Source organism: Ailuropoda melanoleuca, chromosome 12 (assembly GCF_002007445.2).
Source record: "Ailuropoda melanoleuca isolate Jingjing chromosome 12, ASM200744v2, whole genome shotgun sequence".
Taxonomy (NCBI): Eukaryota; Metazoa; Chordata; class Mammalia; order Carnivora; family Ursidae; genus Ailuropoda; species Ailuropoda melanoleuca.
Window position 1 is genome coordinate 55259942 of NC_048229.1, and position 21080 is coordinate 55281021.

Sequence of the window (21080 nt, forward strand, 5' to 3'; positions counted from 1 at the left end):
CTGCAGAGCTTCTTAGAAAATGCTCTGGCAAGTTACCACTTGGTGAAGTTGAGGAGACAGTCCCAGAGAAGGGATAGGACTCTGGGGGCCACCATGACAAAACGCATGGCTTTGTAGTTGGGTGGCCTTGGGTTTGAGTCCTGGCTTGGCTACTTGCTGTGTGATCTTGGGCCGACCTAACCGCTCTGGACTTTAATTTCCTTTTCTTTAAACTGATGGGTCATAATAGCATTTGCTCCCAGACTCATGGTGAGGACTGAACGGTAGTTTGTGCAAAGTGCTTTGCGCGATGCCAGCACAAATTGGGCACTTGCTAAATGGAGCTGCCATCCTCCCCCTCCTTGTATTCCAGGGCCCTTCCAACCACACCAGACAGACCCGGTCTCCTGCCCCCCACCCCCCCATCGTGTGGGGTCTTGCCAGACACTGCAGGGCTGGAGTGCGGAGGTCGTGCGGGTAGGTTGTGGAGGCCGGAGTCCCAGGGCATCAGTCACACCTTAAGGCTGGCATCCCAGGGAGGAGGACCAGTAAGTGGAAAGGCTTGGAGGTGGGAACATCCAAACCTGGGCCCACATCTGCTTGCGTGACAATACGTTGGCCTCTCTGGGGTCTCTTAAGTGAATGTTCTGGTGCCAGATAAAGCAGGCTTCAGGGTAGGGGGCTCCAGATAGCACTCTTGGGTAGGACTCAGGGTCCTTTCACAGGGACAGGCCCTTTCCTTCCATCCTAGCAGGGAACTCTCCTCTTCTCCCCTTCCTCGGGCTCCCTACAGGGCCAGGGCCCAGCTGGGTACACAGAAGGAGTCTTTGCCCTCCGACTTGGCCAGACCAGAAGCCGTGGGGAGGTGGGGCCATGCGGGCAGGGACGGCCCTCCAGCAGGTCTGGTGCAAGAATGTGAGACTGACCCCAGGCAGTCAGTGGACACGGCCTTGGCATCCGTGAGGTTCTGGGGGCAGGCGGTTAGCTTAATTTTTTTCTCCTTTATTGTAGAATTCCTACACACTGAAGTCACTGCTTCCCCCAGCCAGCCCAGAACGCCCTGCCAGGGTGTTCACTCTCGCCGAGCTGGTCACCTAGCCTGAGCTTGGCCACCCCAGCTGGGGAATGGGAGCAGGGGGAGGAGAGGGAGTGGGCACTGCCAAGGGTCTGGGGGGCTGGTCTAGGAGGGGGCATGGCCCTGGGTCCCACCCGGGTCTCATGGGGTCCCTCTGTTGATTTGTTGGATAGCTGGTGTTTCTGAGTAAGATTTACTTTTCTCAAATAATTTGGAAAAGGCTGACAGAGGGTCTTCAGGGCCCCCCACACCACCCCCCACGGAGGAAGCACCTGCAAGCCCTGTGCTCCGTTCTGTTCTAACTGCCATCCCTGGCTGCCCTTTGAGGTCTGAGCAGCCCTCCGTTCCTCCTCCGTGGAGCTAACCTGCCCCCGCTCCCAGCCTTCTTCCGCTTTCTTCTTGCTCCCCTGCGGACCCGCACACACATGCGTGTGCACACACGCCCACATTCACATGCCTGCTTACATTCCCAAGGCTTTATGCTCACCCACCCCTCTCCTTGTCTCTGTCCCAGGTCACATCCTTCTTTCCTAAGCCCTCTGCCCCCAGGCTGAAGGAGTAGCCCGCTGCTCCATGTGGCCCCCCTGCCGGAGAGCAGCTAAGGATCCCGGCTGGAGCAGGACAGCCAGGCTGGGTCCTCTCTCTTCTATCTCACCCAGGCTCAGACCCGAAAACCCACTCCAGGGCCCCCCTTCCACCCCGGCCCTCCTTCCCCCTTCTGTCCTTCGGGAAGCCCCTTCCAGGTTCCTGGCACCCTGCCCAGCACCAGGTGGACCACCAAGGTGCTCGACATGTCCTTGTGAGCGGGTGGACAAGAGGCACCCCAGCCAGGCTGTGCCCTTCAGCAGCTGAGTGAGCTGGACCTGGGCCCCCCTCGTCTCTGACTTTCTCTGGAAAACACGGCTACTGTTATCCCAGGCTCGGAGTGACAATGAGACGTTTGTTAAAGCCAGACTCTGAGCTCCCCCCCCAACAGCCGGACCTGCGGCTGGGGAATCTGCATTTTCATGACCTCCCTGGGCTGGTTCTGACTCACGTGCAAGTTTGGGCACCTCTGATATGAACTTCTCATGGCAGTGGGGGGCACAGAGAGTGGAGGGTGGGCCGTGGCTCCACCTCCCCCCACAAACATGTAGTTAATCTTGACAGGGGAGGAGTGGTTAGGTAACACTTCATGGGAAGGGTGTGTCTTAGCTGAGTCCCCACAGATGGGTTGGGTTGAGGGAAGGCATTCCAGACAAACGGTCTGGAGGTGGGGTTGATACATCTACAGTGCGTGTAATGGGAAGGAGAAGAAAAGCGGTGGGGGGCAGGGGGCGGGTCTGGGCATCAGCCCTACTGCATATGCTGGAGAACTGCCTGCCCGCGAAGGGTTAACCCCAAGCCGACCAGGTCCTGTCCACTCAACTTCCACCTCCATCCTCCGAGGAAATGGGTTTTCCAGGAGACTGGCCTGGGCCAGCGGTGACTCGAGGCTCCACACGGATGGCAGAGGAAGTGACTCAGGCCCCGGGGGGAGAAAGTGAGCCACAGGTCCCCTGCCCAGTGCCCCCTCCCCCATCATGAGGATGGGCAGGGCTGGGCCTGAGTGGGAGCCAGGGTTCCTTGTCCTGGGCCCAGCCAGTCCTGGGGGTGGGTGCGGGAGTGTGGGCTTCAACAAGCCCTGGCCACCCTCTGCGCTGCCTGCATCCCTGGGGACCCTGTGGTGGTGGCCCCCATTGTGTCAGGCTGGGCTGGACCGTTCTCTTCCCTGCGTGTGTTTACAGAAGGCCTGAAGTCAAGGGCAGCTGCTCCGAAGGGGAGGTGGGAGAGGATCCCTCCTGGGGGACTTGGCCTCCAGACCCTCTCTCCCAGGCTGGAGTTGTCTGCACAGCTGATGGTCTTGGCTGTCCCCTCATTCTTAGCTCCTTTTCTTGAGGGGATCTCCCAAAGCGGGGGCGCATGCGTCTCTAGGACCTCTGCAGTACCAGCTCTGCAAGGAGCTCTCAAGGGCCAGACGCAGCTCTGTGTCTTGGCTCCCCCGGGGTGATCCTGGATCAGGTAACCTTTCCCTAGCCTCAGTTTCCTGGGCTGTAAAGTGGCAAAACAGTAGGACCAACCTCACAGAGTGGCTCTGGGGATTTCATGTGACAGTGCCGATCACGCTCCAGCTGTGGTCCTCACGGTGCTGCTGCTAGATACCCCTCTCAGCGAGGCCCCAGCTCTGGCCCAGGCCTCTGAGAGGTCTGACAAAGGCCTTGCCTGCGTGCCGATGGTTGGTTTTAAGTCTTTGACAGCCGAGCCCTGTCCCGCTCAGCTCAGAGACCAGGGACAAGGTTCTACCCATGTAGTCTGGTCTGGTGTTCAGCCTCCAGAGCACAGGACCCCTCCCTCCTTGGCGGAGTCAAGTGGGGGGCTCCTGGGGTGGTGACCAGGGCATTCTACAGCCCTGTTGGAGGTGCAGGGAGAGTGTGGCCTGTGTCATGGATGCTGACTGCATCTTGGTCGGCTGCACGGGGCTGCGGGTGTGTGCACAGGGGGCAGAACAGCCCCCCCCCCAGGCAGGGGATGGAGGGAAGGAAGAGGGTGCGATGAGAGTGGGCAGGGTTCTCTGAAGTGTGAAATGGGGCTGGGAAGGTGCCAAGTGAACAAGCCGGGCAGTGCCCTCCCCCTTCCTGGTAAGGGCTGGAATCTTCTCTTTGTCCGTGGTCCGGCTCTCCTACCCCTCAGAGGGTTCTGAGCAGCCTCAGGTCAGGGCTGCAAGGACGGAGGTTTTCTGGGTGGGGTTCCAGTCTTCCCATTGCACTCCCGGAAGGGAAGTTTCATGCTCTAAGAATTTCCGGTCAAGGTGCCCTGGAGGCTGAGCTGGCCAGGGCCACAAGGCAGGGGGCCGGAAGGTAGGAGGGAGGGAGTAGGGCCCTGTAACAGGCCTGGGGGTTGACTTAGGGGCAGGCATAAGCCGGTCAGAAAGTACACAGAGATATGTAGCTGACACCTATGGCCCCGACCCCATGTATGGCCGGGTTCTTAGTTCTTTACAAGTATCAATTCATGCACAGATGTGGAACGTGAGGCCCAGAGAGGGTGAGGAACTAGCCCAAGGACACACAGCTAGCGAGCAGGAGAAGCTGGAGTTGAACACAGGCAGTCTGGCTCCGGAGTCCACTCCACTGCCCAAGAGTGGGTTAAAGGAAGCCAGGGAGACCCTCCCACTCAGATCCCAAGAATGCCCATGGGGACAACGTGGTCCACCTTGGAGTAGCCAGGGTAGAGTGAAGGTGAGCCTGGAAGGGTCAGAGTCATGCAGTTGGCCCCTTGTCTGTGTCTGAATCCCCTACGTGTACTTCGTGCAAATTTGCTTGTGCCCCTCCAGTGCCTGGAAGGTCACTTCTTTGTCTCAGCCTTTTTGCTCTCAGGGCTCAATCCAGGGGGGTTGATGCAAAGTGAGTGTCTGCCCCACCCAGGGCCCTTGTCTACCAACAGGGGTAGCTCACTTTGAAGGTCAGTGGGCCACAGAGGTACATGGATTTTTGGCCAGCTCTATCCTTGCTTGCTGTGTGATGTCAGGAAGCCATTGGCCCTCTCTGGGCCTTGAATCCAAATACTATAAAATGGAGAATGAAGTGATCTGTCAGTTACAAGTTCACAAGTATAGTGCAGTGGTTGCAAAGAGGGGGGCTGCCTGGAGGAGGTGACATTTGGATCAGGGATCAGAGGTAGCTCGCAGCAGGGACTGGCAGGAGGGAGAGGAAAGAAGGGGGTCCAGGAGAAACACATCTCTGTCTCCGGATGCTGGGTTTCCTCCCGTTGGTCTGAGGCAGCAGGGCACGGTTACAAAAGGGGCTAGAGTGCTCAGAGAGGACACAGAGTGAAACCTTAAAAATCACAACCTGAGGGGCGCCTGTGTGGCGCAGTCGTTAAGCGTCTGCCTTCAGCTCAGGGCGTGATCCCGGCATTCTGGGATCGAGCCCCACATCAGGCTCCTCCACTAGGAGCCTGCTTCTTCCTCTCCCACTCCCCCTGCTTGTGTTCCCTCTCTCACTGGCTGTCTCTCTCTGTCTAATAAATAAATAAATAAATAAATAAATAAATAAATAAATCTTTTAAAAAAAAAATCACAACCTGGGTGACAGTGACCATTCCCTAAAACACTTTCATAGGCTTCTTCTAAGGGTTCCTGTGATGCCACAGAAGCAAGAGGATGAGCCCAGCTGACCAAAAACTGGACTGATAAGGCCTTCGAAATTGGGGTTCCATTATGCATGGTGGGACATAGGAGACTGGCTCTAGCTTCAGGGGATCAGGTTAGTTCAAGGAAGGAGACAGTGAGCTCCTGCATGGGGCCCCTGTCCCTTTAATGCTACCCTCCAATATTCTGTCCAAAATGCACCTCTTCCTGGAAGCCCCCTTGGCTTCCCCTAAACTGAGACTTCTGGTGCACAACCAGGTCTCCAAGCTTTCCTTCGTCTGGCTTGTGGCAGATGACGGCATGTGTCACCACAGCCACACGCAGTTCCCCATGAACTGGTGAAGCCTGTGTGTGTTCATGCCTCACTCAGTCAAGGGGCCAGCTGGCCATGGGGAGGCCACCTGGCTTCTCTCTCCCAGTGCCGGGCATGTAGTTCCCTGCCAGGCACCACAGTCCTGACCAGGCAGGGAAAGCCCTGGCCTCTGGAATAATCTTGGGCAGGTCGTTTAACCCCTTGGGCTTCCGATTCCCTGTCTGGGAAAGGGGCCAGCGGTAGGGCCCATTCACAGGGTTACAGTGATGATGGATACAGGTACAGGGATGCGAGGGACAGCACAGGCTGGCAGACTTGTGTTCGGCTAATGGAGGCCATGGGGGGTCAGAAATGCCCACTCCATACCGGGGTGGGGCTGGGGGGACCTGGACCTCCCCCCACTTCCCCCATACTGTCAGTGTCTCCCTGTCGGATTGGAACACACCTCTGCCTTTTTCCAGGCGTCCGGAGCCCTGGGAACCGGCTTCCCCTAGTGGTCATGACAGGAAGCACCCTTCTCCGCCTTTCCTGCAGGGGTCGCTGCGGGTGCGCTGATCCTTCATTTCACTAACCCGTCCAACTGCCCGGCCTTTGTCCAGCAACCCCCCCCCCCCCCCCCCCCCCCCCACCNCCCCGCCCTCCCCACTAAGCCCTGTCTGCACAGGTGGGCCAGGAGCTTCCTCACTAGCTGAGGAGGGAATGCACCATCCTGCACTGCCTGGGGGACAGAGGAGGCCCTGACCAGTGGTGGGAAGCAAAGGAGGCCAGGACTGACTGGAGAGGGACTTGGGGAAGGGTTCCCGAAGGAGGGGTCCTCTGAGCTGGGTCTTGGGGATGATGATGGTGAAGTTCCTGGAGAAGAACCTGAAGAGCCCCATTTTTCCTGCATCTTCTCCAGCCTGGAGGGGCAGGGTGGTGGGCGTGGTTCCAGGTGGTGTTATGGAGCCTTCTCCATCAGATTCTAGCCAAGATAACCCCCGTCGCTGCTGGTCTAGAGGGAAGTACTATTATTTGCCCCATTTTCTGTGACTTGCACAGGGTCATGCAGCAAGTGAGAGGAGGAGCCAGGACTTGAATTCAGCCAGACTCTGGACAGCCGCTGTCCCTTGATGCTCAGCTCCTGGCAGCTCTGGGGAGACCGGCGGGCTGTTTCCACACTTGCTTCCCTACCTCACATCCCACACCAAAGCTACACCGGCCTCCCCCTTTGCAGGGCTGGCCCAACCACCTTGCAGATCTGACCCCAGCTGACACTCCTGGCCTCTTTCAGGTGCTGACTTCTCAGGGTGACCTCGGGGAGGAGGATGGCCACCCAAGTGCTGCGGCAGACGGCGCTGCTCCTGCCAGGTCTGCTCTTCCTGGTTCAAGGTAGGCTATCTTGGGGATGCCCTGGGACTGTTGTGACTTACATTATAATCCCCAATGTCTAGGACAGCTGCCAGCATATCCACTAACCCCTTTGTGCCGGCGCGGGACTTTGGACACAGTTTAGCAAGTGGATGGTATCTTGCAGAAAAAGGCATCCCTTCTTTATGCAGATGCAGCCCCACAGTGCACAGCTTGAGGTGGGGAACACGGACTGGGTTTTGGCCCCACTCGGCTCTCCAGTCAGAGCATCCTTGTGCAGTGCACAGCCTGAACAACAGTCTATGGCAGGCATGGCCTCTTGAAGTACTTTATTGCTATTAAAATTTTTTTTGCCTTTGAAGTTACTATTAATTTTTAGTTCCTTTCATAATTCAAAGCTAGTAATTTGTGAGTAGGGCACATTCACATTTTTGTAGACCTTTGAGGTATAGGCCCTTGGAACGTGTGTGGATCCCAGGCACTGGGATCCAGTATTCTGGGCTGAAGGCCTAACCCCCTCTCCTGCCCCCTGCTGCTCCCTGCCCCAGAGTCCCATCCGTAGTCTTCACCTCCTCAGGTACCCATGGCGGGGGCCCCCGTGAAGACTTCCGTTTCTGTGGCCAGAGGAACCAAACACAGAAGAGCAGCCTCCATTATAAGAAAACGTCAGAGCTGCACATCTCCATCAAGAACTCGGAGGGAGCCCTCACAATCCATGCTCCCTTCCAGGAAGTCCCCCCGGCCTCCCAGTTCTTCCCGGAGCCCCGGGGCCTCTACCACTTCTGCCTGTACTGGAACCGCCATGCAGGGATACTGCATCTCCGCTACGGCAAGAACGACTTCTTGCTGAGTAACCAAGCCTCTGGGCTCCTGTGCTTCCGGCACCACAAGGAGAGCCTGGCTCAGGGTCCCCCACTGTTCGCCACATCTGTCAGCTCCTGGTGGAGCCCCCAGAACACCAGTCTGCCCAGTGCTGCCGGCTTCACCTTCTCCTTCCACGGTAAAGCCACTTCCAGGCAGAAGGAACGACTTGGACAAAGGCCTGGAGCCTGGGCAGGGGACTTAGGCTTTGTTCCCAGGCAGTGGGGAGCCATTGAAGGTGTCTGAGGAGGGGAGGGGTGTGATCCAAGGTGTACTTCAGGAAGGTTTGAGGGAAGGTAGGGGTGCAGGCAGAGGGGCGAAGTCCCATCCAGAGGCTGCAGGGAAGGTCCAGGTGAAGGAAGATGAGGCCTGCCCAGGGTGGGAGCGGAGAGTGTGGAAAGATGGGACTGAGTGTCAGGAGCCAGGGGTCACACAACCCCCCTCCCCCCAGCCCTCCCCGGCTGGGCCCTCCCAGCTCCAGTGTGTAGGCAGAAGGGCACCTGGGCAGGTGTGTCCCAGCTGGCGCTGCTGGGGCTAAAGCTGCTGGAAGGTTCTGTGTGGCAAAGCCCCCATCTAGCCAGGTTCTGAGTGACCTTCGGGGTCCACCCCATGTCTCAGAGGCTCAGTTTCAGCTTCTGTAAAACTGGAGAGAGCCCTTCACAGTCACCAGAGGGTTCAATGGGAGCAGGACGGGTGTGGCCGGTACCTAGCTCCTCGGTCAGCAGCCTCAGGCACCTCTGTCCCCTGCTCCAGATCCTCCCCAGAAGGCCACCCATAATGCCTCGGTGGACATGTGTGAGCTGAAAAGGGACCTCGAGCAGCTCAACCAGCTTCTGAGGCACCCCGGAAAGAACTCGAGGAGGCCCTCGTCCACCCCTGCCAGCCAGTAAGTGTGGCCCCCCCAGACCCGGACGTGGGCAGGGGAGCCACCTGGAGCGGGAGGCAGGATAGAGGCCTCTCCTGGGGCTAATGCTCCTCTCATCTTTCCACCTCCTCCTAGAGGGGAATTGAAATCCGACCCTGCAAGTCAAGCCCCTGGCCTTTGTAAAAACAAGTATCACCACCCCCAGACAGCCACCCAAGCCCTCTTCCCCGCCAAGAAAGAAGAACTGACCGACCCATTTGAGAGCTTGGTAGACTGAGGCCCAGAGATGGGTAGGGCTGCTCCATGGCCACAGAGTGGGTCAGTCCAGGCAGAGCTGGACCTGGAACCTGGTGTTCAGGATCGCCCCCCCCCTTTCCTGTTTGCTCTGATGTTCCAGCTTCCTCTCCCCCCCACCCCCCATCACCCACAGGCCATTCTCTCTCCCACACCAGCACAGTCCTAGGGCTGTTGTCTCTCCTGCCCTCTCCCTGCTGCCCCTGACCCTCCTTCCCCTGTCTTGGCCTGTCTTTTTCCTGTGTCTCTGCTGAGAGTCCCCGTCTTGCTCCAGCTCCTGGCCTGCCTGGATCAACTTCCCCGCCCCTTCTCCCCCTGCCAGGAGGCTGCAGAGCCTGGAGTCGAAGCTGACCTCTGTGAAGTTCCCAGGGGACACGCTGTCCTTCGAGGAGGATCTGGTCAACGCCACGGTGTGGAAGCTGCAGCCCACAGCCAGCCTCCAGAACCTGCACATCCGCTCCAGACGCGAGGTCAGGGGTCAGGGGCCAGGCTGGCTGGGGCAGGAAACAGGTGTGGAGGCATGTCTCCCCTCCCCGAGGCCTCTGGGAGCATGTGTATGCTGACAAGAAAGGTCTCAGGCCCAAGGAATACCCTGTTAAGGGCTACCCCATGACAGAGGACCCTTCCTGGCACAGTGGTGGGGACAGGGGAGGGGACCGGCATCAGAGGTTCTTATGGTACCCCCATGTGAATGGACGACCAACCCCAAAGCGCCTCTGCGTGCACCTCTGTCTTGAGACTGCCCCTCCATGGGCCCAGCAGCCGGGAGCCACCCACGCTGCCCTCACCCTACCCCCGGGAAGCCCAGACAGCACAGCAATCTCCCAGGCCTGTTTGCCTCCCAAGCCCTGGGCTCTACCCACAGGGCTCCCAGCCAGCGCTGGAGCCAATTAAAGGAGGTCTTCCTGGAAGAGGCATACAGTATCCAGGAAGGTGTTGGGGGTGGGGGTGTGTAGAGACCTGGGAGCCCACCTCTGGCTGAGCCCCACAGGGATTCTGGTCTGCAGGAGGAACACAGCGAGATCCAGGAGTACTCGGTGCTGCTGCCCCGCACGCTCTTCCAGAAAACCAAAGGCCGGAGAGGGGAGGCCGAAAAGAGACTCCTTCTGGTGGACTTCAGCAGTCAAGCCTTATTCCAGGTAGGGGGCCCCGAGGAAAGCAGCTTCTGTCTGATGGGGAGCTGGAAAGCGGGCATAGAGCCAAGCCCCCTTGTCCAGAAGTCAGAGCCTTTCCTTGTAAGGTCAGAAAATGGACTGTGACGTGTGAATCTCCCCCGGAGAATGCTAAATTATGTTGTTTTCGCTACAGTGTAAATGACTACATGTGCAAGAATTGTTGCCAGAGGGAGACTCAACATCTCAGAGCAATGTGTGGGGGAGAGACACGAATCTAGAGAAACTAGGGGACGTCTGGGCCTTCTCAGCCTTGAGCCCTCACCCTCTTCCTCTCCTCCCCCATCCCATGTATCTAGGATAAGAATTCCAGCCAAGTCTTGGGCGAGAAGGTCTTGGGTATCGTCGTGCAGAACACCAAAGTGGCCAACCTCTCGGACCCTGTGGTGCTCACCTTCCAGCACCAGCCCCAGCCGGTGAGCACAGGCAAACCGGCCAAGGAACAAGGGTCCCTGCTTGTCTTTTCTGTCCTGCCTCCTGAGTCACTTGTCTTTAACAAAATGACCAGCTGGCTGAGGACCTCAGCTGGTCAGGTCCACATGGGGTGGTGGCCTGACACTGACTTCCCCTGCCTGGCCCAGAAAGGAGCGGGCCGTAATGGGGTCCACTCTCCTTTCTTGTCCCTCCAGAAAAACGTGACTCTCCAGTGCGTGTTCTGGGTTGAAGACCTGACACGTGAGTGTGGAGGGGTCTCTGAGCTGGGTGGGTATCTGGAGGAGAAAAGGGGTCCTGGAGAGTGGGGGAGGTGGGGTTAATCATGGACGGCTTCCTGGAGAAAGTGGGTTTTGAAGAAGGAATGATGGCAGACTAGATACTTGCCAGGGGAAGTGAAGGCTCAGAAGAGTGACATGATTATGCATTTTGGGGGTCCAGTGGGGTCCTGAGGGACTGGGCTTGATCAGAGCCCCACGGAACCCTTCCTCAGTGAGCAGCCCGGGGAGCTGGAGTGATGATGGGTGTGAGACCATCAGGAGAGAGACGCAGACGTCCTGCCTGTGTAACCACCTGACCTACTTTGCAGTGCTGATGGTAAGTGGTCCTCTGCCTGCCCCACAGCCGTGCCCTGGGTTGGGCTCTTGCTGCATGCCAGCCACCTTTCACATATATGTCATTCGTTCCTCATGCCAACCCCTGAGGGGTCTCCTGCTGCTGTCCTATTTTATAGATAAGGAAACCAAGGCTCAGAGAGCTTAAGTGATTTACCTAAGGTCACACAGTTAGTAAGTAAAAGAACTGGTCCCTAAAGCCTTTGTCTTTATTCCCGAATTTGGGTGCATGATAAAAATGCAGATTCCTGGCCCTAACCTGGAATTGTGATTCCACAGGCTGGTGGGGGAGGCCTGAGTACATTTCCAATGAGCCCTTGAGGGGGTACTGAGGCCCATTGTGGAGGGCCTCACAAAGGACTTCAGTGTCCCCAAGGTCCCAGAAGCTTTGTGTCTGAGGTTCACTCTCCCAGAATCTTGGGACATGGCTCCCGAGGGATTGGAGTGGTCTTCCAGCCCTCCCTGGTGTGGGGCTCTCACTCTCTCACAGGAGCTCACTCCGCTGTTAAACATTATAGAAAAAAATTAGTGCCAGGCCGGAAAAGGGATTCTCTAGTGGAGGGTTCTTTTTTTTTTTTTTTTTTTAAAGATTTTTTTATTTATTTGAGAGAGCGAGAGAGAGCACAAGCAGGGGGAGGGGTAGAGGGAGAGAGAGAAGCAGACTCCCCACTGAGCAGGGAGCCCGATATGGGGCTTGATCCCAGGACCCTGGGATCATGACCTGAGCTGAAGGCAGACGCTTAACCAACTGAGCCACCCGGGTGTCCTTTAGTGGAGGGTCCTTGACCATGGTGGGTGGGAGACCCGTTTGAGGATGCGGTGAAAACTGCAGACCCCCTCCCCTTCCGAAGAATGCACTCATGGGACCACCCTTTGCTCAGTTCGGGGTGGTGGTGGTTCATAGATGCCCGGGGCCCCCCTGGGGGAGCACAGGTTGCCCTTCACCTGGGGCGAACCCTCAGTGTCAAGATGGGGACACTGAGGCCAGCCCCGGCCTGTCTCGTGGACCCAGGTCGCATCCGTGGAGGTAGACGCGGTACACAAGCACTACCTGACCCTCGTCTCCTATGTGGGCTGTGTCATCTCCGCTCTGGCCTGCGTCCTCACCATCGCCGCCTACCTCTGCTCCAGGTAGGGCCTGTGGAGGGGGGGCAGGAAAAGGCGGGTAAGGAGAACTTTCATTCCGGGCCCCTAAGCCGGGACTCCGCGACCATGGAGACCCACCCTAGAGATTGGCTTGAGTTGCCCCAAAATGCGTGTGTGGTGGCAGGAAGGAGCCCTGGGAGGTGCAGCCCGCTGACCCCTGAGGGCTGTGTCTCCTCAGATCTGTGGTATTTGGCTGACATGACACTTACAGACTTTGTTATCTGCCAACACTGAACACGGGGAGAGGTGACATAAAAATCTGGATTTCCGCCTTTGAAGAATCAGCTGTGTCACCACTGGGGGCACATAATGATATGGTGACAATTATAATGGTTAACACGTTCTTGGCGCTTCCCACTGTTCCAAGTGCTTTACGTGCATAAAATCGGTTCAGTCCTCACAAGGGCCCTATGAAAGAGCGGCTAGAGAGGGCAAGGGCCTTGCCTGAGGTCACACAGCAAGGAAGTGGCAGAGGCAGGCCTACACCCAGGAGGCTGGCTCCAGGTCCACAAGGCCTCCCCTACGGAAGGTGAGCAGTGGCCCCTGTGGACAGGCATAGCCTCGAGAGTTCTTTCCCCGCCTATTGTGCGGTGTCTGATTTAAGGCCTGGCTCCCACGGCATTCAAGTTTGACAAAGCCTACCCCATCCCCCCCATGGAAGCTTCGTCACTCCACTTGTGTCATTTGGGTGCCTCGAGAAAGAAGGCGCCCCAAGGAAAGGCTTTGGTGGCGTGAGGAGCGCCTTCACGCATCCTCACTCTGGCTGTGTGGACGGGTCTGCACGGCCAGGGCTGAGCTTGGCTTAAGTTGACGTCCGCGGGCTCTCGGGGCGGCCGTGTGCGTACAGGGGAGACGCCCTAACTTCGCACGTGCAGGGAGGGGGGTGGAGCCGCGGGCCACGGGCGCTAGTGATTGGTCGTAAGAGCCGCAGCTGTGAGCACGGTGGGTGGGCTGGCGTGGTGATGAGGGACAGCTGGCAGCCTCAGGGGAGGCCCCGGGGTGGGGGCCGAGCCCCGGCACCTACCCATTAATCCCCAAATGCCCAAGGACAGGGACAGGGAACCTTAGCGACTGAGCATTTTGTCTGTGCCCGACGCTTTACCCCGTGAGGGGCCGTCCTCCCACCTCATAGATAGTGAACTGTGGGTGGGGGAAGGGAGCAGCCCGAGGTGGTAGCTCGGGGGAGGGGGGGCGTGGCTATGGTGTCACACCCTCCGAGCACGGTGGGGGCGTGGGGGGGCAGGGAGGAAACGCCGACGGTGCCCTGGATCGCGTGGAGTCCTGGGATGGGAGGGGCACTGGGATGTGCGCACAGACTTGCAAACCTGCAGACAGACAGACACTACCCCCCCCCACCCCAGTCAGCTTCACAGACACACGGCTGTGCAGACAGACAAGCGGACACAGAACACAGGTGGCACGGGTTCTCCAAAACAGCAACAAATCCAGTCTTTCCCCTCCGACTTTGGGAGCATCCGGTTGACGTAGCGGCTGGATTTGTCTTGCTTGCTCTGTCTGTGGCTAAATCTGTTGTTAAATGTGCCCACGTCTCCAAGCCTGTGAGTGCTGGGCACACTGTAGGCGCACAGGGACAAGTGGGGAACGACCTGGCCGCAGCCATAGGGATAGGATAGGGTGTGTGTGTGGTGTGTACCCTGAGAAGGCTGCCTGGAGGCGGGAGTCCTGCCCCCCACCTTCCCGCGCTGGCCGCCAGGTGACCCCACCTCCTCCCCTGCACAGGAGGAAGCCTCGGGATTACACCATCAAAGTGCACATGAACCTGCTGCTGGCGGTCTTCCTGCTGGATGTGAGCTTCCTGCTGAGCGAGCCGGTGGCCCTGGCGGCCTCCGAGGCTGGCTGCCGTGCCAGCGCCATCTTCCTGCACTTCTCTCTGCTCGCCTGCCTCTCCTGGATGGGCCTCGAGGGCTACAACCTCTACCGACTGGTGGTCGAGGTCTTTGGCACCTATGTCCCTGGCTACCTGCTCAAGCTGAGCATCGTGGGCTGGGGTATGTGGGGAGAGGGCACTGGTGGGTCCCCCCAGACCCGTCTCTTCTACTTGGCAAAAGGCGGGCACCTGGTTCCACTTCTCTGCTTACCTCTCCGACTGTTCCCTCACTGTTTCCTTTACCCACCCATCCTCAGGTGTTCTTGACCTTGGCTGGGTTAAGGTCCCCTTTAGAAAGAAGCAGTGGTGAGAAACACCCATTCTCCACATTGCTCACTCTTTTAAAAGTGGGGTTTGCAGACAGATGTGCAGGTTGTGCACTGCTCAAAGGCACCCAGCTGGGGGAGGAGTGGGCTGTCATCCAGTCCTCCACTCACCTAATTCACCCAGGCTGGCAGTGGCTCTGCCTGTGGATCCTCCTAAGCTCCAGGTAACAGATTCCCCGTAGCTCTGGCATTCGTTCTTGGCCAAGACCACCCAATTTACCCCTGGCCCAGACCTCTCAGTCAGACCTGGCGGCCCAGAGGCACACCGCAAGTCCTTCCGGATGTTGCACCGGCCTGCCAAGCTCCACATGTCGCTCACCCAATGTGCTGCTCTTCCCGCGTTTCTCATCTCTCCCTTTCTTGGTTCACTCCACTGATTTACATAAAATTCCTTCCGAGTTGGCTCTGTGTCAAGCCCCAGGTGTTTGGTGGTGGTGACCCCTTCTGGAGAGCTCTCAAGCTCCAGCTCAGGGACGAGGTCAAGGCCCAGTGCAGACTCTGGAAGTCCCCCCTTCAGCTGTCCCCTACCCTCCCAGTCTGTGCCTCCCATCTCCCCTCATGACGTCCTGCCCCTCGGCAGGGAAGTGCAGGCCCTTTCTCCCACGGGGCCGGGATGGTGAGGGGGAAGGTGAAAGGTCAGGGGAGATGGGGCTCTTTATGGGGAACCCAAACTGAAGCGAGGAGGGGGAGGGTCTGATCATAGAGGACCCTCCCCAGACGGAGCCGAGGGCACTCAGGAATAAGCCTGGAGAAGGTCTTGCCAGAGGGCAGGGGAGGGCCATGCCTCACAGGGTGGGAGACAGAACTCCACGCTTTGTGGCCCGCAGGCTTCCCCGTCTTCCTGGTGATGTTGGTGGCTCTAGTGGACGTGAACAACTACGGCCCCATCATCCTGGCTGTGCAGAAGACTCCAGAGAGTGTCATCTACCCTTCCATGTGAGTGGCTGAGTGCAGCGGGAGCAGGAATATGGGCCTCGGGGTGCAGAGGCCAGAGAGCGGCCTGGGCCGAGGCCACACTGACCGGGAGGCTCCCGGACACCAGGGCGGCTGGAGGGGTCGGCCTGGCTGTGGCTGGGCGGTCAGGGAGGGTGAGCACAGGCCTGGATTTGCCCAACTCTCGCCGGCGACCTGGCCCAGCGCCTGGGTTTCCTTGTGCGAGTGGGAATATGGGTCGGAGCGGATGAGGGCAGGAGAGCTGAAGAAAGAGTAACATCCCCCCATGAGTCAGTGGTTAAGGCGGCTCTCTGGCGCTCGGGGTCACTGAGGCGCATATCGGGGGCCCAGGAAGTGCCACACCCGCCCCGTCATGCACTCAGCCCTCACATCTTTGCCCCCAGGTGCTGGATCCGGGACTCCCTGGTCAGCCACGTCACCAACCTGGGGCTCTTCAGCCTGGTGTTTCTGTTCAACACGGCCATGCTGGGCACCATGGGGGTGCAGATTCTGCGGCTGCGCCAGCACGCCCAGAAGTGGCCCCACGTGCTGACGCTGCTGGGGCTCAGCCTGGTCCTCGGTCTGCCCTGGGCCTTGATCTTCTTCTCCTTTGCTTCTGGCACCTTCCAGCTTGTCGTCCTCTACTTCTTCAGCATCATCACCTCCTTCCAAGGTAGGCGTGGAGAAGACCCCGCCCCCTGGCCCGGGCAGGGTGCCCACACGTGGGGCACAGGGCAGGGAAGATATGGATCCAAACCGCAGGCTTCGCTTCTCTGGGCCCCGGTCTTCCCATCTGTCAAATGGGGGCACCGGGGCCATGGTTGACAAGTCTTTATTGAGTACCTACTATGTGCAGGCCCTGTGTTAAGCCTTGGGGCTACATTTGTGAACTGGTTGGGTGAGGGCCTTCCTTCCATGGAACTCCTCTCCAGTGGGAAAGACCAGGCGTGACAAGCAAGCATGCAGCCATCTGAGGGGATCTCGGAGAGGAGGGCTGTCATAGTGGCGACGTGATGAACAATCTGGGCTGGGCTGGGGAACACTTCGGGAAGGGTGGCCAGGGAGGCCTCTGTGGGAGACATTTGAAGACAACAGAAGGGTCCAGCCAGGGAGAGATCAAGGGCCTCGTGATGCCATGTGTGTTCCCAGGCCCACTGGCATCAGCATCATGGGGAGCTTGCTAGAAGTGTAGACTCTGGCCGTCCCAGACTTGCCGAATCAGATCTGCATTGTAACAGATGCCCAGGGGTGTGTGTGTGCGGCCCAGGCTGAGGAGGTCTGGTCTAAGGAAAGGGTATGCCAGGCAAAGGGAGGAACAAGAGCAAAGGTCCTGAGGCTAGCACTAGGCTGTGTGTTGGAAGAACAGTGAGGGGGAGTGAGGCTGAAGGGTAGTTGGAGGGGCAGAGAGGAGAGGAGCAGAGGGGCTGGATCATGAGGACCGGGGCTTGACGCCAACAGGGTCCCTCTATCTGCAGCCCCCTATACACTCCCACCACCCAAGGACAGACAGACACACACAGACACACACACCCCTCTGCACTGGCCCAGAGGTGCTTAAACAGGTGTTCTGGAGCCTGAGCACCAGGGTTTAACTCCTGGCCCAGCCAAAGCCCCTTACCTCCCTGGGCCTCAGTTTCCTCGTTTGTGAAACAGAATAGTAATGAATAGGCCTGACCTCCTGAGAACTTTGAGAGAATCTAATGAGATGGGGCCCAAGCAATGGCACAGTGTCTGGTGCATGGTGGGGTACCCCCCAAACCACAGGGGTGCTGGTAGCCTGTGTAGGGAGGAGGGGAAGGGGCAGGGCCGCCCTCCCCCCCCCGCCCCTGCTGAACCCTGTGCCCCCTCACTGCCCATAGGCTTCTTCATCTTCCTCTGGTACTGGTCCATGCGTCTGCAGGCCCGCGGCGGGCCCTCGCCTCTGAAGAACAGCTCGGACAGTGCCAGGCTCCCCATCAGCTCGGGCAGCACCTCATCCAGCCGCATCTAGGCCACCAGCCACCCGCCAGGAGCTGCGTGAGGAAACAGAAGTGCGGCCTCTCCTCACCCCCACCTGCCACCCCCACAGCCAGGCCCGACACTTGAGGGTCAGCCAGAGACTCGAGAAGGCGGCCCAAGCACCTCGGGGTGGGGGGGGGCTGCTGCTCTCGGCAGCCAGACGCCCATGCTGGGCCTTCTGAATTGGCCCGCGGACTACTTGGCGCCCCGGTCCAGCTAACAAGGGGCGCGGGAGTGGGGCCGAACCCCTGTCATCCTAACTGGAGGCTGCAGGCCGGTCTGAACTCTGCCACTGAGCCCAGCCCTCATGGCTGTGGATGAAACCCACGGGCCCCAAGGTCAGGGCCTGGACCCGTGAGGCCTGGCAGCACGCTGGGCCCTGTGCCGCAGCCACTCTGTCTCTGGGGATTGCCATGAGGGCGCTCTGCTGGCCTGTCATTTTAGCCTGATGGGTACTCAGGGCGCATGGGGTTGGGGCAGAGCTTTGAGCCAGACCCCTGGAGGAGGAGAGCCCCCTCCTGGGGCATAGCAGCAGCTCCTCTACCTCTGAGTCCAGGGCCCTCCGTCAGTCTCCCTAGCCCTCCCTCTCCAGCCCCCCACTCAGCCCTGGGCAGGGCCCCGATTCCAGTGATGTATTTTGGGATGTGGTCCAATAGCTGCCTGGCGTCTGCTGTAAACCTTTATCTACTGCACGGGCCTTTGCCTGCCCTTGACTCAGGCTTAGAATAGACGTTCTGGGCTGGGCTCTGTCCGTCTGTCCATCTGGGCCTTTCTATAAGCTGCATCGCCTTTACTCAGCACTGCCAAGCCCACCCCTCATGGGGACCCTCAGCCTCTCCCAATGCCCTCTTGTGGCAAGAACTGTGGAGCACAGCAGTGCAAATTTGTTTCTGCCCCAGTACTGGGAAGACGGAGGTGTGCCTCCCCTGGTGACCATGGCCTAGAGCCCAACATGCTCTTAAGAGAATGGAACTACAAGGGGAGCCACCATTCCTTGCTGGGGATCCAGGAAGTCTTCCTGTAGGAGGCAACATTTGATCTGGATCTCAGCCTTAAAGATGGGGGAGGACTTTCTTTTTAAGCACTATCTCATTCGTCTTTCGAATTTAAAGAAGTAGACGTTCGCTGTAGAGAATTTGGAAACTGTAGACGAGCACACAGGAAAAAAGAAATAAAAATCAGCTGTTGTTATCACCTGTCAAACCAGTGTAAACATTTGGAGCACGTCTTCTGTGCTTCTGTTAAAAGTCACTGACGCAAACACCAGGCCAGTCAGGAAACACAGATGAGAGGAGGCCGTGTTTGAAAAAAATCAGCTGCTGGAAACTATCTACCAGACAAGCAGGGGGATAAAGGACAGCCTGGCGTCAGGGTTGGGGATGCAGCGGGGAATGCCGGGTCTGTGTTGGTTTGGAGATGACAAGCCACTGGGCTCCAGCTACCCGCTGCCCTGTGCAGGGATGCAGGGATGAGGGGCTGTGTAGCCGGACCACCGGCCTTTTGTGATAAATCAGAAATCCAGATTGTGTGCATGCAAAATCCCCTGATTTAAAAATATGGCTTATCCAGAAAATTCACTGGCCGAAGAAATCAGATGTGGGAACTGAATTCAGCCCTTGGCTGGTCATGTGATGTATGGACTGAGTTTGTGGGCCGGGGTGATGTAGGTGGCCTGCGAGAAGAGATCATCGGACTTGTCTCCCATCACCGCCTCCAGCCGCTCCAGGGGGGTGGCGGGCTGGGGCAAAGGGCCCCGGGGTCTGGAGTTGGGCAGGATGCATGCGAAGCCACCTTAGTGCGGGGAGTAGCCTGGCAGTGCCCTCTGACCGCATGGATGCGGGACCTCGGCATGTGGGCCCTCCCTGCACCCTGCTTCTCTTCCAGTGCTCTCTGCCCCTCCTCCTCGCCCGTTGGCTTCTGCCCCCACCTTTCTGCCAGTCCTGAGGACAGAAGCCAGCCTGGCCCACAGTGTCCTGCTCAGGCAGCTTAGGGGGGTCAGAGCCAGCTCCCTTCTCACAGACCACTCAGTCTCCACAGGGTCCCTTGGGGCCCCATCGCTGGGCTAGCCCTGGGGGTACCTCCCCCCATCCTCAGGGAGGGAAGGAAAGGACCCAGCCCCCTTCCCCAGGCAGATAGCACTTCCTTCTAACAAATTCTCCCACTTCAAAGAACTCTTGAACACTAGGTGCTGCTTTTGAGGCTGGCTCAGGTGGAAGGGAGGGCTCTCGGGCTGGAGCCCATCTTCTCCGGACAGGTGCTGGACAGGCCACCTGGTGGTTCTTATCGAGCACGTCACTGGGCTGTAGGGTCTTGGAGAGCAGGACCTCTGTTCTCAGAAGGACACAACCAGGTTTGTGTGTGGAGACGTCGCTCTGGGTGGAAAACGGACTGAAGCAGCCAGAAGGCTGAACGCGGGCCGGGCCTGGCCAGAAGCCTGGAGGCCTTGTCCCTGGAGACTGGAGCCCACCTGGAGCCACTGGAGGCCTTGTCCCTGGAGACTGGAGCCCGCCTCGAGGCACTGGGACAAGCCCGCAGTGGCAGGAGGTGGCAGAAAGCAAAGCTACGGTTTCATCTGCCCTGGGATTTGGGGGTCCCAGGGCTTTGTACATGGCTCCAGGCCTGTCCCCAGCCCCGGTGGGGCCTAGGAGGAGTGGTGCTCACCCTGGCCCTGCCCAGCTATCTTTGTCACTTTCCCAGCCCCCGGTCCTGTCTTTCCAGGTGTGCTGGACGCTCTGGGTCCCTCCTTCACAAACAGGACCCCGTGAGCCCCCTTGAAGGCCATGGTGCCAGGCTGGGTCTCCAGGGGTGGGCCCAGCAGGTCGCAGTTCACAAAGCCCTTGTCTACCATCTCACCTCACCTGGCTGCTGCTGGGAGGGAGGCGGGACAGGCCCCGTGGTCCCCATCTGCCCCCAAACCTTCCCTGCAGAGGAAGGGCCCCGGGGCACCGTGCCAGATGCCGACCTGCCACCCACGGCACATGAGTGACCCTACACCCTGTCCTCGACCCTCCCCAGGTCCAGAGGGCCCAGTGGGGAACCGAATCCTGTCTGGACACGGCGTGGGAGGAAGGGGAAGGGGCTGGGTGGGTCCTCAGACCCCCACGGTAGGGCACGTCTAGCTCTGGCCCTGCGGGGGCGATGCTGGGAGGGTACACCTTCTTGCTGGGGTGCTCTCTACCTTTGATCTTGCGGTGAGCGTGGGACCACGCCAAGGCCCCTGGCCTCCTCTACATGACTTCCTCAGAGCCATCAGAACTGGGGCCCGAGTGATCAGCCCCTCCGCTTCCCTCGTGCTGCCTCCCATGTGTGTTTGCTGCTCCCACTTCCCGTCTGGGCCACCAGTGACCGGCTGGGTGGTAGGACGGTAATTGCACAGTGCTGACAATCATAAAGAGATAACGACCGGGACCACGCCCAGTGGTCTAGACAATTCACATGCATGATCTCATGAGTTCTTTGCATGCGTTATGGGAGGCTCAGAGCAGCAGACAGCTCACCCAAGCTCACCCAGCCATGAAGTGGCCAGGATAGACGTCAGCCCAGGCCGGACCAACCCCCAAGCCCATGCTCCTGCACGCTGTAACCCACCTCTCCTGTTACCTGGTCTGGGCGGGGAAGGCTGGGGCCTACAGAGCTGGTCCTTCTCTCCTCCTAGGCCCCGGCAGGCCT

General features: G+C 58.9%; 1 protein-coding gene across 7 annotated transcripts in view; it reads left to right on the forward strand.

Moving 5' to 3' along the window:
* ADGRG1 (adhesion G protein-coupled receptor G1) overlaps positions 1–18614 on the forward strand; it is a 38014-nt gene extending 19400 nt beyond the window's left edge. For 4 of the 7 annotated variants that reach the window (XM_019795299.2, XM_034672850.1, XM_034672851.1 and 1 more), the window contains 13 exons: positions 6806–6903; positions 7460–7882; positions 8497–8629; positions 9225–9372; positions 9910–10041; positions 10374–10490; positions 10704–10749; positions 11000–11103; positions 12133–12251; positions 14007–14275; positions 15308–15416; positions 15818–16086; positions 17273–18614. In XM_019795299.2, the coding sequence (XP_019650858.2) occupies positions 6840–6903; positions 7460–7882; positions 8497–8629; positions 9225–9372; positions 9910–10041; positions 10374–10490; positions 10704–10749; positions 11000–11103; positions 12133–12251; positions 14007–14275; positions 15308–15416; positions 15818–16086; positions 17273–17403 (2064 nt within the window). In that variant the 5' untranslated portion in view covers positions 6806–6839 and the 3' untranslated portion in view covers positions 17404–18614. Of the gene's footprint in view, positions 1–352; positions 457–5193; positions 5338–6805; positions 6904–7459; positions 7883–8496; positions 8630–9224; positions 9373–9909; positions 10042–10373; positions 10491–10703; positions 10750–10999; positions 11104–12132; positions 12252–14006; positions 14276–15307; positions 15417–15817; positions 16087–17272 lie in introns of those variants that run through there. The other 3 variants (XM_034672853.1, XM_034672852.1, XM_034672855.1) reach the window with 3 other exon arrangements.
* Positions 18615–21080: the final 2466 nt, after the last annotated feature.